This window comes from Melozone crissalis, unplaced genomic scaffold (genome assembly GCF_028551555.1).
Source record: "Melozone crissalis strain CALT ecotype California unplaced genomic scaffold, PUWL_Pcris_2 ptg000060l_1, whole genome shotgun sequence".
In the NCBI taxonomy this organism is placed as follows: Eukaryota; Metazoa; Chordata; class Aves; order Passeriformes; family Passerellidae; genus Melozone; species Melozone crissalis.
In genome coordinates this window covers 709,814-725,255 of record NW_026535838.1, presented here as the reverse complement: position 1 = coordinate 725,255, position 15,442 = coordinate 709,814, and the positions used below count along the sequence as shown (strand labels likewise).

Genomic DNA, 15,442 nt, shown 5'->3' with positions numbered 1-15,442 from the left:
ACCTCACAACTCCCACTTCATGCTCTCTGACTCATCTGTACATGCTCACTGACCTGAATTCTTCTGGGAATTTCAGCTTCCTTGACAATGCAATGGAAGTTAATTCTCTTCTATTTCCTAATTCAGAACATTAATGAGCCAGACATCATTTGCTTAAAAGTTTTTCACTGTTCAGTATTTCGATAGTATTTCACTGGCATTAGGAAAAAAAACTCAAGTTGAGTTTTTCTGAATATTTGGCTGTTTGTTGATCCCCATGACAGACTACGAGCAGCAAGTGGAACTTGGGCAGTTGGAGCACAAAGGATTTAGAAACAAACACTGCAGAATCCAAGCTCCTGACCACAAAGTTGTCTCAAGAAATGTTATTGTATTTCTTCACAGAACTTCACCAAGGTATTAAGTATTTCTTTGCCTTTTCCCTCAGATGCTCATACAGTCCCCAGAAATCCATTAGAGCAACCTTCAGCAGGCAAATGCCAATGCTAATATTTAGTGCTTTTCCTTCCCAGTCTATAATGTACTTGATTTTAGGATGCAGCTGTTACAAATGTGACTGACTGCTGCCACATAAGCCTCCATGTAATTATATGTGTCCTCTGCAACAGAATTGCTTCTACATAAAAGATGGATTTCACATTTTCTCCAGCTGAAAGAACATTCACCTCCTGTGTGATTGCACACAGGGCACTGTGACAGCAGTGACCCACGAGCTGACCATGAAATGGCATTTCCTTGGCATTCATTTTCTTCCTCAGAAGCTCTACAAGATTTCTCCACCTATGTCAGTGTATTAAAAAAAACATTATTTTTTTTTTTAAAAGGCAGCCAAAGAAGATAAGCAGGCACACCACAGTGCAAGAGCACCACAGATCACACACATCTTGATGGATCAGCAGGGAAGATTGCACAAGAAGTCTTTCCACATCAGTTCCATAAGCACATCAAACCTTTTGGTAACATTCAAGTATAACCTGGAGAGAAGGGCAACTTAAGGAAAGAAATCCATCCCAAAATTCAGAACACATATAATTTCCAAATATTTTGGTGGACACCTGGGAATGTGTTTCAGCAGTGTAAAGCTGGCACCTGCAGCTGATGTTTTAAATGCAGATGGTAACCTGAATTGGTAATGCAGGGAGCCCTTCAAAACCGGCCTTCAAACTCTCAGAATCCCACACAACATGTGAATGATTTACAAATGACATGACATATTTCTAAGTTTCCACTCTGCAGCCAGACTGACTTTATTAAATCCTGCATACTTATGGGACAGAGGAATACTGAGACAACTGGGAGAATATTTTGCAGAGGATCCACGACAGATAAAGCTGTTGTATTTAATAAGCCTCAATGATATTTCCAAAGCTAAGCCAGGTAGGACAGCAATGATTTATACTCATGCAAGACAGGATAAGAGAAGCTTTAACAGTGACAGCAGTGACAATTTGAATTTGATTCCACCTGCATAAGCCTGTCACAAATCTTGAGTTCTCATCTCAGCATATCTAATAAACCCAGGCGCTGGGAGGGCTTAAGAAGTGACAAGGTCACATCCATGTGAGTGTGGTTTTGCAGAAACTTTGCACAAATGGTCGTCCTCTAGCAAGGACAAATGGTCGTCCTCAGCTTTTGCCATGATCCTTCTCCCCACTCCTACTTACCCCTGAGTCCAGCCAAGGGACCTTCCAGGAAGTCAGGATGTGTTAAACAGTTTTCTCTAAAACTGATAATTACATTCAACAGCTGAAACAACACAGAGTTTATACCTGCCTCCAGAGCTACAGAAAGAAAACATTATTTACACACTGCTGGCAAACTGCAATGACATCCACAAAGCTATGTTGCAACAGCAATTTTTTTTTTTTACCTGCCCAGAAAAGCCCCACATTTTGGTTACACAGTAAAACTGAGGCTGAGATGGAACAGCTGATACCAACAAACTATACAATTTCTTCCATAGTATCAAACAGTTTTTGCACCTTGCTTGTTTTCAAATCTGGCAGCAGTGCAGGCTCATTCACATCACTGACAGTAATGTCTACACAAACTACACAAAGGTTCTCCTGAAACACCACTCAAAGGAACCACTTGATTCTTTGAGTTCTGATTTGGAAATCAAATGGAAGGCGTAATTTTTACAAAGACTGTGTTTATCACTAGCAAGTTTTTCATTACAATCAGGGACACTGTCTGCTAAAACTTGCAAGAAGTGGTGCTTTGAATTGGAAATTTATGTAAGGCAACTTACCTTGGATTGTAAAGCATCTTTTCCAAATTAAATTCTTTGAGATATGTAATTACTGCTGCCAGAGAGCAAATAACAGGCTTATCCAAGCTTAGTATTACAGATAGGTTCTGAGGACCTAAAAAAATAATTTTTCTTGTTAAATGTTTATTTTCTGGTTAATCTACTTTGTAGAAAAAGGATAATCTGCTTTTCAATTTATTCTAATAGAAATCTGTCATGTATATACAGTGTTTTATGACATCTATAAATCAACATAAAGCAAGGCCCCAAAATAACACTTATAATTCCAAATAATGCAGAACACATTGCAACAGTGTAAACACATGATGAAACAGAAAACATTTGACTCATGGGTTTTCCTTCATAAAAAATCACTAACTGTTGGCATAACAAACTCTAAATATACAGACTAAGAATGGAATTCTAACATCTTCATTTTTGTGCACAGCGCTCTACTACAGTGCCTGTTCCAGCTGCAGCAACAGTACAACCCACTCCACAGCACAAACTGGTACTTTCAAAAACCCACAGAGTTCAGCTTCTTTCAGGGATGTTTTTCAAAGCTGTTCTCAGGTAACACCTGCGACAACTTCAGAACTTAGTTAACAAGAATGTCACTCCAGTCTTCAAAAAGGGCAAGAAGGAGGGCCCAGGACACCCCTGGGAAGGTGATGGGACAGGTGGCTCTGCAATAATGCACAAAAAAAGGTCACCAGGGGTGGCCAGCAGGGGCTGGGGACGCTGTGCTCACCAAGGGGACATTGTGCTTGAGAGAGCTGGGCAGGGAGAAACCTAAGGAGGCTCAACAAGGGCAACCACAGGTCCTTGGGAGGAACAACCCCAAGCACCAGAACGGATTGGGAGTGACCCGCAAGAGACCAGCTCTGTGGAGAAGGGCCTAGGCTTGCTGCTGGGTGGCAAATTGACCATTATCTGACAGGGTCCTGGGGACCAGGAGGGCAGTGGGATCCTGGAAGGCATCAGGAGGTCAGGGAGGGGATCCTGCCCCCCTGCCCTGCCCAGGTGAGGCCACATCTGGAATGCTGTGCTCAGTTCTGGACTCCAGATTCCAGAAAGACAAGGAGCTGCTGTAGAGGCTCCAGTGGAGGCCATAAAGATGATTATGAGGCTGGAGCACCTCTCATGAGGAGAGACTGGGAGCTGAGCCTGGTTAGTCTAAAGAAGAGAAGGCTGAGAGGGGATCCCATCAATCTATATAAATACCTCAAAGGGGTGTCAAAGGATGGTGCCAGACTCTTTTCAATGGTGCCCAGTGCCAGCAGCAGTGGCAGTGGCCATCAAACAAAGGGCAGCAGGAGGGAGAACTTGTGGGCATGGAGGGACAGCAGAGCCCAGGGAGGGCCTGGAGTGTCCCTGTGTGGAGCCATCCCAGCCCCAAACATCCCAGGATTCTGTGAACCTGAGGAATATTTCAGATGTTGAGTAATCCCCCTCAGCTGTTAAGTATGTTTAAATTTAAATCTGCCTAAAAACACACCTTCAAGCTATGAGAAAAAGTAATGGTGGCCCTGCTTCATTTCTATTTAAATAATGTTCCTTTTCCACCAAGCTCAAAATGACATCCCACTGTGCAGAGAATGAAGCAAAGGTGGCCAAAAGCCTGTGTGACTGTAAAGGCTAACAGGGTGTATGCTTCAAAGATATTTGGAATGAAAGACCTGTAATGTCAGGCACTTCTTTTGCATAAAAATCTGAGTGAACATACCTGCAGTACCAGGCACCTCTTCTGCATAGAAGTCAGTAACCCTCTGGAAAGCATGGCTGTACTCAAAATTGCGGTTTTCCATCCTTTCTAACCTAATTCTGTCATCCTGTAACCTGTAAAGGAAAAAAAAATGACTTTCAGGTTTTTACACTCCATTCATGAAGGAGGTTACAGAGGCGCACTTTCTTTTGTCTTTGCTTTGTTAGGAGTTGAATGGGTAAGGAATTAAGAAATGAGCTGTTACAGTAGGTTGAAAACATTTCCAAGCATGGTGTGTTTTTTTAAATGTTTCTTCTAACCTCTGTGAAAGTGCAAATAAAGCAAACCCAAACAGCAGCAAGCACAGCCACAAGAGAGACAGCAAGAGGTGGTGTAACACACCTGCAAGGTAGATACTAACACATCTTCACCAATCATAGCAAGTATTTGCTTTATCACTTCTTAAAGACTTCTGAGGATCAAACTTAAGCTATTATCCCATCCCATTCCATATTTAATTATCCTTTGGAAGATTTTTTTTTCCATGCTGTAGAACTAAAGGGCTGGATTTCTTTTAGCCTTACTGCAGTCTAGGCAGCTAAGGATGGGTTATTGCGGATAACCCTCTCCTGCCAGCAGTTATATCAATTGTATCAGTTGTATCAGCAGCCCCTCCCACGTTAACAGCACCACCAAACACACCAAACTTTACAAGATGCAGCATTTCCCCACTGCCCGTTTTCCCTAACCGGCGGCTGGAATTAAGATTGTTCGCTGCCTTACCATGGCAATTTGCACAGCTGTTGATAAGCACTGAACAGATAATGCTGGTTAAAAACCCACCCAGGAGAACTCATGGTGGGAAAAACAGACAGGTTTTCTGCCTCACATTCCACATACCCCCCCCCCCCCCCGAAAGGATCAATACATCCAGCTCTCAAAAAGGAGAGTTAATTTCCACAACACGTGTCCAACTAACCTGACTTGTCCCAGCACATGCTCAGTGATCCTGCTCTGCCTTCAACTGGCTGATCAAATTAAGTTTTCAGTCTTTACACTCTCTGGAGTCCCCTCTCCCCAACCATTCTCAGGAGGAGCAAACATCCTTCAAGCAAAGGAAAACACCAACCCCAGTCAGCTGTTTTCCTCCTTGCCTTTTTCCCCTTGTGTTGGACAATACCTTTTCACGACCCAGAGATGGGACAACTTGAGAGGTGTTTTCAAAATTTTTATTCCATTTTCAGTCTCATTTGAACGGTGAGACAGTACAGATGTTATAATTCACTCCATCACAATCAGAAGTTAACTATTTGTTAATTGCAGTACACTGTAAGAGTTTCTTGGCCTGTCAGCTTTAGCCACACTGTGCTGTAGATGCCTTAAAGCAATTATCTAAAATTACCTCTTGTGGGTCCCGCTACAGTGCATCTTTCACAGTTCTGTTTCTCCAAAGTATCCAGCCTTATTTACAAGGTCACCTTTTGAAACTTTTTTCTAGCTCCATTTCTTTCTCAGCAATGTCTGTCCATTCCATGGCATTTCTGAGCCAGCATTTCTTGTCTCAAGGTTTGCACACTGTGTGAGCCTTCTGTCAGGCTTTGAGAAGTCTCTATAAATCCATTTCCCACATTTCCCCCTGTCTCTTGTCAGAAAAAACGCCTTTGATGGCCTTGTTCATCATTTGCTGTGCACAGTGAAGCACGCAAGGCACTACCACTAACAATGCCACGATAAAAATTTCACTGGATGGTTCATGCCACACCTGTTTCCTTTCTAGTGTTTAAACATTCATTGCTGTAATTTAAATTCATTTGATTTTCTTCCCTTTTATAAGCAAATGTATCCAACTCCTCAGCACAAACTCTGGAATGTGATAGTTACAATCAATGTATGTTCAGTGACTTCTGACAGTATTTCTGTTTGCCAACTCAATGAATGAGAAACATTCACAATTATTCACTAACTTAAAATTACTAACTCAGTGATCTTCAAATATTTTAATATTTGTATTGTAGATACAGCAACATCAAATATATATGACATTCTGACTGAAGAGTATGCACCTGATGTTTTAGATAAAGTAAAAAAATTTGGAAAGTTACAGATTCAATGCGTGAAAAAAACCTAAATTTTTAACAAGATGCATGAAAACAAAGTTTGCTGCAAAGGTTTTCATGTGCAGCAAGACGATCACCAAAGGCCATTTTCCTTTGTAATGCAGTAATGTATAACATGACATGTGCATCCTGACCTACTCCTGTTACTGGAGGGACTGATTTATCTGTCACCCTGCTGGCAAAGTGAAAAAGGATCAGCACTGCTGGGTTTAATTCCTCTATTTATCTGACAATTCAATGCATCACCCTAAAATTCGTTGCTTAACAAGTGCTGTAGGAAAAATATAAAGAGTGCTCTTACTTTGACAGAAAGATCTCTTAAGAAAAACATTTATGAAAATGCTAGAAGATAAAAGGAAACAACATAAATAAAACTAATTTACAGAAACTGACTGAAGGTATCTAAAAAATAACAAAATCTTTTATTAGGAATGAGCTTGGTTTAAGCACAAGAGCTAACTGCAGTTTGCTGCATAAAGCAGGAACCACTTCATTGCTGCTCTACAATTCACAATTAAACAGGCATAAAGTGAATAAAGACTTACTGAAAAACAGACACATCCAAACTCAGTTTCCTTAAAGCTCAGTAAGTCCTCCTAAGGCAAACAAGTAACTGCAGAATTTTACCTTTATTCTGCATTGCCCATTTTGATTTAGTGCATTCAAATGCAGGGGTGCACTGACCAAAATTTCCCTGCACAACACAAGGACACCAATGATGCAGAATTTGGGAAGGTGTCTGCTCCTAAAATTTAGTATAAAATTTTTACTTCTGATGCTAAGCATAGACCTGTAAAGCACAAATGACTTATTCAGTTTTTCCTGTACAACTTCTTCAAGACTTATTAGACAGGTCATCCCCACTCTGCAGGGAAAAAGTGCCAGCACTGCCCAGCAAGGCAAGACAACCTGGATGCATTAGTCCTTTCAGATATCCAAGCACACTGTGTCACCTTCCCTTATCACCATGCTTGGCAGATGTGGGAACCCAGGAAATCCCTCTGGCTGCCCTGGAGGGCTCAAGCTCCTGTCAGGGGCCTCAGAGACCTTGGCACAGAGCCCAAGACCCCTGTGCCTTTGATTTAGCCCTTGGTAAAAACAATTACCAACCTTTATATGAAGAATTACAAGCCACAAAAGTTTATGTCGAATGACAGTGAATTTATCACAGAGTGGAAATATCTTTTTGGGGTTTAGGGGGCAAGATGGAGGGATCTGGGCATGTCCAGCCTTTCTCCTTCTTCTTCTTGGCCTCCATCTTCTGGGTGATGTTGGCACTTTTGGATTGGTTTAGAGCAGAAGCTCAGTGTCTAACACAGGTGATGGGTATTGGGAAGTAACTGTAAATATTGCACAGGTAGTTTTTAGTATAAAAAGACAACACTGCCCTGGGGCAGGCAGAGTGCCTCTGTCTGTCCTGCTGGAGGGACCTGGGCAGGGCAGGAGAAAGAATTTTATAGACAAGGAACAATAAACAACCTTGAGACTGAGAAATGAAGAGCTCTGACTCCTTCTTTGAGCCCCGGGCTGGGAACAGAGACTTTCTAACACAGCTTGGGGTCACTGTGAGCAGCAGAAGTCCCAAGAGGCAGAAACTGACCTTCCTTCACTTGTCACCAGTGGATTACCTTTGTTACCCAGCCTCTCCTAGCTCAGGGTGATGCTTTATCAGGGTGATGCTGGACAGAGTTCCAGAATAAAGCTTGGATTTATTCTAAGATCTCCTCCATGGATGCACCTTGGGCAGCACCAGAGCCCAGCCAGGGCTGCACCCAAGATGAACCAAAATGGCCCCAAAATGAACCCAAATGGTCACAAAATGCACTCAAAATGGCCCCAAAATGCACGGCCGGGCACGGGGTCTGTCCCTGGGATCAGTTCTGCTCCATTTGCCCCTTGCAGTTCATTGTCCCATTCCAGCTTTAGCCCCTGCAGTCCCACCCTGCTTGTTTTTCTCTCTCCAGCCCACGGTGTTTGTGCTCTTGGGCTGAGATTTGGGTCATTTGTCCTTGGTGCCCAGCTGGAGCAGGAATTGTTTTGTCTCCCTGCTCTGTGCACAGAGCTCACCATCCCCTGACATGGAGCCCAGACCCACACACTAAAGCAGCACAGAACCTGAAAAATATCAAAGCTAAAACCTGAGGCATCAAGGGGGCTCAGTTCTGAGTGTGTCTGTGGAAATGGAGAACAACCATCCTCCCTTTTTGGGTGAGCCTTGGCACAGAGCTGCAGCAGCTTCTCTGGCAAAGCCTCAGGGACATTTCCAAGCAGTTGTTCTTTTGGCACCGAGCACACACATTTTTAGAAGCACAGCTTTTTCTGCAGGCAGAGTCAAGTGTTTCCCCACGTTTGCTCTGAGCAGCTTTCAGATGCCAGAGATGGGGACTGCTGTTGCAGAAAAACAGCAGCACAGTCACCTTTTCTGAGTATCTGACACAAACGGCTGCTGTCCATGAAAACCAAACAGAAATCAGCACATGGTGTTATCAGAATGTTACATACAACACAGCAACCCACAGCACCTCCAGCTTCTAAAATGCCCCATCCAGACCCCTCCTGAATGCCAGAAGGTGCTGAAAAGCCCAGAAGCAACTCTGACACACTTTATTATACATACACACACATGTGTATCTGCTTGCTCACATGCACGTACACCTACAAATATATAAACACACAGAGAGAAAAACTTGAGAAAAACTCTTTGCTTGCCTTTTTCCATCTGAACTACCAACATTTCTCAACACATTTTCTGATTTTCTCAGGAAGAACTACATCTGAAAAGAACTCCAACCACACTGACAAGCGTGAAGCCTGGAACCAAGGAATTCTAAGAAAACATTCTTTTAGCTTTAGGAACTCAGAGGCAGGAGCTGCCAAAGAAATGGAGTAAGCAAGATAGAGAAAAGCAAAGGGCTGTGCATGAGACCACATCCCTTCTGTCAGGGCAGAACTAGGAGCACAGGACAAAACACAAGCACAGCTGCATTTCCAGCAGCTTCTGCACCCACACACAGAACTCTTCTTCAGGCGTCTTCCATCTGCCTGTCTCAAGAACAGGATGAGACACATTGCACTCATGTCTTGGAAAGTAGAAAGGATCAACAACTGCCAGGAAACTATTTATTATTAGCACCTAGGAGCAGCCAGGATGAGCAATAGTCAAGGCTGAACCCAGACAATCCCACCACGTCACTTTAATTTCCCTCAATTGCAGAGGAGCCGGCTCCGCGGACGGGGAAGACGCAGATGCTGTACCTGCTTGATCTCAGAGAGGCTATTTGCCAGCTCCACGCGTCCTCAGAGTGATGTGCAGAGCATGATTCACAGGCAAGAGCTCTCGGAGAGCCGGCGGGCGAGCGGCTCTGGGGCTGAGCAGGGCGCCCTGCGAGATGGGGTGAGTGCTGTGAGCTCAGCGAGCGCTCGCTCCGAGCAGCCCCACAGAGCACAGCTCCAGCCCCCTCAAACGTGCTGGGAGGCTGGGGCGGCCACAAACAGCGTCAGAAAAACCGGCTCACAACGTGGCAGAGAAACCCCTGAAACGCACTCATTTTCTCCGTCGTGTAAGGCTGTGAACAAACACGGGGAGGGACAAATTAAACCCTAACCTCTGATGCAGAAGTTCTTTCCATTCAATTCCCCACGCTTGTAGAGTTTACTGGTGTCGCCCTGGTTTTTTAAGTTTTTCTAAATCTTCTGATGTTTACATTCTTGCAACAAACTTTCTCACTTTATGTAAATCACTCATTGTTTTGCATTCTTTGATGGAGGAAGAGAAATTTGATGCACTGTTGGTTTGTCCAGTGTCATTGGAGAGGTGGCACTGCCACCCTCCCATCCACTGTCACTTTTGGAAATCTGTAAATGCTGGAGTAAGAAATTAAACTTCCCTCTTTTTTACCTTGAGAGAGCTGCATGTCCATGTTGTGTTACTTCCTGTCCTATAGTGACACGCTAGTTTTAATATGATTGATGACAATCAGTATAACACCCCTATCTTTAAAATCTCTTTCTACCACAGTGCAAGGCTCAATTTATCAAGCAGATCATCCAACCAGTCCCATCACAGTGCCAGCACAGCTCCCAGCCAGTGACCAGCGCTGCTTAACAGGAACTATCTTGTGCAGCTATCAGATCACACCGCTCTGCAGAGCCAGCACAGCCCTCACCTCCAGCAATATTCACTTTCCTTTATATATACAGATACATATTTGTATATTGCAAATGTGTACAGGAACACTCAGCTAAGGCCAGTGTTTATTTTCGGGTATGCCCAGCTGTCTGCTCATTATGATCTACCTGATATGATACTGGTGGCTCTTTGTTCTTAGCTCAGATTGCTTTTATCCAAGACGTGGGGAGGCTGCCACTGAAAAGACATTTTGGGAGGTAAGCTGAACTTGTGTCTGCAGTTAAAAAGTGTTTTGCAGAAGCTGTACAGAACACGATGGATGTTGGGAGGATGCAGCTCGCGCTGGTCTGGTCTCAGCAGAAGCCTGGACCAATCTGCCCTGTGCTTGTCCCACTGCTCCTTCCCCCTGCAGCCTGACAGAGATGTGCCTTATGCTAGGAAATGAATCAGGCATTGATCCATTGTCTTACATTTTACTGAGCTTCATCACAGTAGAATTTACAAAAGGGGAAAACAAAATTCACATACCTAGGCAGGTCCTCTTTCCTTTTTTAAAAGGCAGCTTCCAGAGAGCTAGAATGAGATCTTAAAATCTCTGCTCTATCAATCTGCCTGCTTTGGACAAGGCATTCCAGAAACAATGAATGGTGCACTTCCAGCAATAAAGCAACTTTTGGCACTCAAAAACTAACCTGAATGTAATAATACCTTTAAATTAACATTTGCAGAATATAATTTTCCTCTTTCCAGGTAAATCAGCTGGTAAGCCAGCTGCACAAGGGTGTCCCCAAAATCAGCAGTTCCTCCAGTCAGGATTATGCCAAGCAGAAGAAGTCCCTCTACCCGCAGGGCTTCAAACAAATTAAACAAACAAAAAAAAACATACCAAACCAAATCAAAAACAAACCAACTACAATGAAACAAAATCAAACAGCAACAAAAACCAACCACAAACAAACAAACAAACCAAGGCAACAAGAACACCACAAAGTAAAGCACAGGAAAACCCTGCCCAGGATCTGCCATACTACACGCACACTGATTAAATAATACTCTTTCTATCATACCCCACGATGGACCAACAGCTGTTTCTCAATCAAAGTGGGAGCGAGGCAGGAGAGAGGACACAGAGCCAATCATCTTCTCACAATACCTTGGGATTATCCCTAAGGATAAATACAAGTATTTCTGCATGTCTGTACAGCAAAGATGAAAAACGCACAGGAATGAAACTGCACATTTCTGCTGTGTGTCCTAAAATCAGGTGTGGATGGCTCTCCCCATCTCTCTTTCTTGCACCTCACTGACAGGCCATGAAACATGAGCCCTTCGTCGTGCTTTTGGGATCATTTCCAAATCCCAACCCCCCTTTCTGTCCTCAAGGATGGAGCATTTCACATCCCTATGTCACCCAAGTTTGTGCCAAGTCGTAAACAAAATGTTAATGATCTGTGTTCTTTCCCATCAGGTGGGATCATTCACTGTATTTTCTTTCAGTGTGGGCCTTAAACTTCATACAACAATGTACAGCTGGGCAAGCAAACAACAAAAAGGGAGTATTTACTCATTTAATTCAACACTATCTCTTACTATTGTGTCTTGTCTCAACTGCTGTGCAGCTGCAGCTCTGTGTCCTTACATCACTGCACCTCCTGACTGCCACAGCACCCCTCTCTGATTCTCCATTCTTCACATTACCACTGTGCAGCTTAACGTTAAATCTGACTTTTGCTCACACCCTTGCTGGTGATTTTTTGAGCAAGCTCAAGCACACTCACTGGGGACACCACTTAAAACTATTTCAGTTTCTTTTTGAGTTACCAAACCTTTTAGAAGGCTTTTTTAGCAAAAGGGGAAAAAAGCAAGTCTACAGCACGAGACAATAGGTTGGCAGACAGTACAGTTGAGTTCTGTATTATACATTATATAACTCAAGACTGTTACCACTTTACCTTGCATCACTTAGGAAAAAAAAAGACTTTGAAGTGCTTCAAAAATATTATCAATAAATAGATAATAAGAAGAATATGACCAAAAGAAACCAAGAAGTTTTGGAGAGGCAGAGCAAAGGAAAAGATGACAGAATAGCCTTGAAAGAACTAGTTTTGAGATTCTAACACAAAAGTGTGGACTACCACCTTGCTCTAAACAGCAACACTTCCACTAGCTCTTGAGAAGGCCCAGCACCCTGAGCGAGGCACACAGCCTCCCCAAGTGACTGCACAGCTCTTTGTTCCACAGGGACACGTGCTGTCTGATCATGCTTGTCCCGACTGACAGGAACACAAAACGTTCTCATTTTCAGCAGCAGAAACTTCGGAGCACAAAGCACTTTCCTCTGTCTCTCCTGTAATATTTTTGCAAAGGCTCCCCCACCTACCAGATCTCTCAGTGAAGACGTGCCCATTGTGCTTCTGTCAAATCTCTGCCTACTGCCATCAGCGCCCTCCATCACAACCCCTCTCTAGCATCAAGCTGATGGAGGAAACAGCCAGGAGAAAACATCTTATTCAAAGACCCATCTTCTCCAGCAGCAGAAGCAACAGTCTAAATTCGGCTTGAACAAAGCCAAGCTCAATGCTTAATGATATTTCCCAATTATTTTAATTATCCCCCCTTCCATTATGCTGTGAGTGAGCACAAAAATCTCCCAGGCATTTTAATTTCAACATATCTGAAACTGCACTGGCCTTCAAAACAGTGGAAGTTACGTGGGTCATACACATACATATGCAAAACACACAGCGCTTTGTCCAAAAAACAAAAGCGTTTCCTAGGCAAGGCTGTTCAATTAAAAATTAGAAGCAGACAGCTACAACACAACACACTTCTGGGAAGAATCTTAAATTCCAGTTAATTGCTTTTTCAATAAGGATTGAAGAGAACCTCAAAACGAAGCTGAAAGCTGAAAGGATGTATCAGCCACAGAAAACCCACAATGGTTAGAAAGACACCAGGAGCTGCTGCAGAGGCTCCAGGGGAAGCACAGAGAGGATTTGTGCTGTGCAGCATCTCTGGGCTGGGCAGGCTGCACAAGGGAACGCTGCCAAGGATGCCATCAATGCCCCCCAACATCTGCAGGGGCTGCCAGAGCACGGGCCGGGCTCTGCTCGGTGCTGCCAGTGCCAGCAGCAGCAGCAGCGGCCATCAAAGAAAGGGCAGGGCAGCAGGAGGGAGAACTGGTGTGCATGGAGGGACAGCAGAGCCCTGGAACAGCTGCCCAGGGAGGGCCTGGAGTGTCCCTGTGTGGAGACATCCATCCTGTGGGATGCACCAGATCATCCCCAGACAGCCCTTCCTACCCCAAATATCCTGGGATTCTGTGATACAGGATTACTGCTGAAGGAGGAATCAGATTTACCCCGGTAATGGGTAAAAAGACACTCTACACAGACTAAAAACATCACTAGGAAGTTGAATGGGAGTCACCACTAGCTTATGAAACATCATTTCTAATGATTATGTAAGAAATGAGTGAGATGGTGACAGACACGGTCCATCCATGTCTCTGTTTTAAATCACTCTGAGCTAATCTCCCACACTGCCGCCACTATACCTGCCAAGAACTGTCAGAAACATAATTCCTGTTCTTTAATCACAAGAACTGCTATGGAAATTTACAAGGAGCACTGAACGCCCAACACAGACCTCAGTGAGAAAGCACACTGCCTCTGCAAGGATCTTCCACCCATCACCGCAATGAAATGATGTCAGTTCAGGGGATTTGGGTTCATACCCAGGAGGGGACCCAGGTGCCAAAGAAAAAAACCCCAAACAAACAAACAAAAAAAAAACCAACAAAAAACCCCAAACAAAACCCACAAAAACTACACAAAACAAGTAAAGATAAAAATCCACCCCGCTGAATACTGGTGATAAATGCTCAGGCATCATGTAAGATTACAGACCAAATTAATCAGAAAAAATAAAATCAGAATTAGGCCATAATACCTCATTTTAGTTTAAACATGGAAGGAAAGTGTACACATTACTGCGTTTTTAAGTTATGCTGGTGGGTTATTACACATGGCACGCAGGCAGAAGACCTGCAATTGTTCTTTAATTCTTTATTCTAAGAAGTTATAATAAAAAAAGGAGAAAAAAATCAAAACTATATTTTCAGGATTTTGATAATTTTATCCAGATATTTTTTTCACAGATATTCTGAATTATTATCTTTGATAAGTAACTATATTGAAAACAAGTACATGATCTGTATCCAAATCTGAAAATTCTGGATACCTGCTCCTCTGGGTATTAGCCTTCGTTTAAAAAAATAAAAAGTGGAAAATACATTCATTCAGGCTGTAGAGGAAAAGAAAACCAGCATGGTGATTGCATTCCATTATTAGGGGGCTACAGCATATGTCAGATGAGGACAGACTCAGAAAACAAAAGGATTGTCCATGCAGGAATTCCCTTAGCATGTGCTCCTGTAGAGAACATCACCCACCTACAAGGTAAGAGATATGTTCTTATTCCCTTATCAATGGGCAAGGAACTGGAGGATGTACCATTCAAGACAAATATCCAACCACACTGTGGCAAAAGCCTCTCTTTTTTGGTTTTTGGCATGTGTAACTCACGGCTCACATTTCATTCTCCTCTCACACCATTGACAGAACCACTTGAACCAACTCCAACTGAAAGGATATGATAGATTATGTAACTACTTCATCCTTCCCTTTTTTCTCCTCAATTTGGAGGCTCAGCATTTGGGACACTAGCACATTCAAGTACTCTCTGCTCTACAGAAATAAAAATTTTAAAGCCACAACATGATTTTCCAGACGTCAGCATTTGCAATTACAGACGTCATCAGAGACCATGAAAAACCCCAAGTATTAAACAGCTCCGTCCTAAAAATCAAACCCACTCTTCAGAAGACATTTCAAAAACCAGTATAAATTTGCCTTTGTACATGGACTGGACCTTGCAAAGACTTTTCACACTTTTCCAAGAAAGATCCAGCTGCGTGATGCTTCAGTGCATTGTCCCTAACGACCTCACAGCCAAAGGAGGCTGGAAAATTGTATTGCCCCTGGTTTTCTTCCAGCAGTGTCTCCATCTGAGCTCTCCACCTATGATTAAAATAAAAAGACTCCCAATTCCAAGCTCACAAAGACACCTTCAAATACAAACACAATAGGCAAAGTTCTACTCTAAGCCCCACTCCTTTCTTCTTTGCAATTACTGGAGTTATTCTCCTTCAATGCTATCAAACCATGGCAGCACTTGGA

The 15,442-nt window shown here is 43.2% G+C and overlaps 1 protein-coding gene across 1 annotated transcript in view; it reads right to left on the bottom strand.

Moving 5' to 3' along the window:
- MSH3 (mutS homolog 3) overlaps positions 1-15,442 on the bottom strand; it is a 91,502-nt gene that overhangs the window by 56,585 nt on the left and 19,475 nt on the right. The window contains exons 9-10 of the mRNA XM_054287602.1: positions 3,978-4,090; positions 2,252-2,366 (exon numbers count right to left, since the gene is read on the bottom strand). Of these exons, the coding sequence (XP_054143577.1) occupies positions 2,252-2,366; positions 3,978-4,090 (228 nt within the window). The remainder of the gene's footprint in view (positions 1-2,251; positions 2,367-3,977; positions 4,091-15,442) is intronic.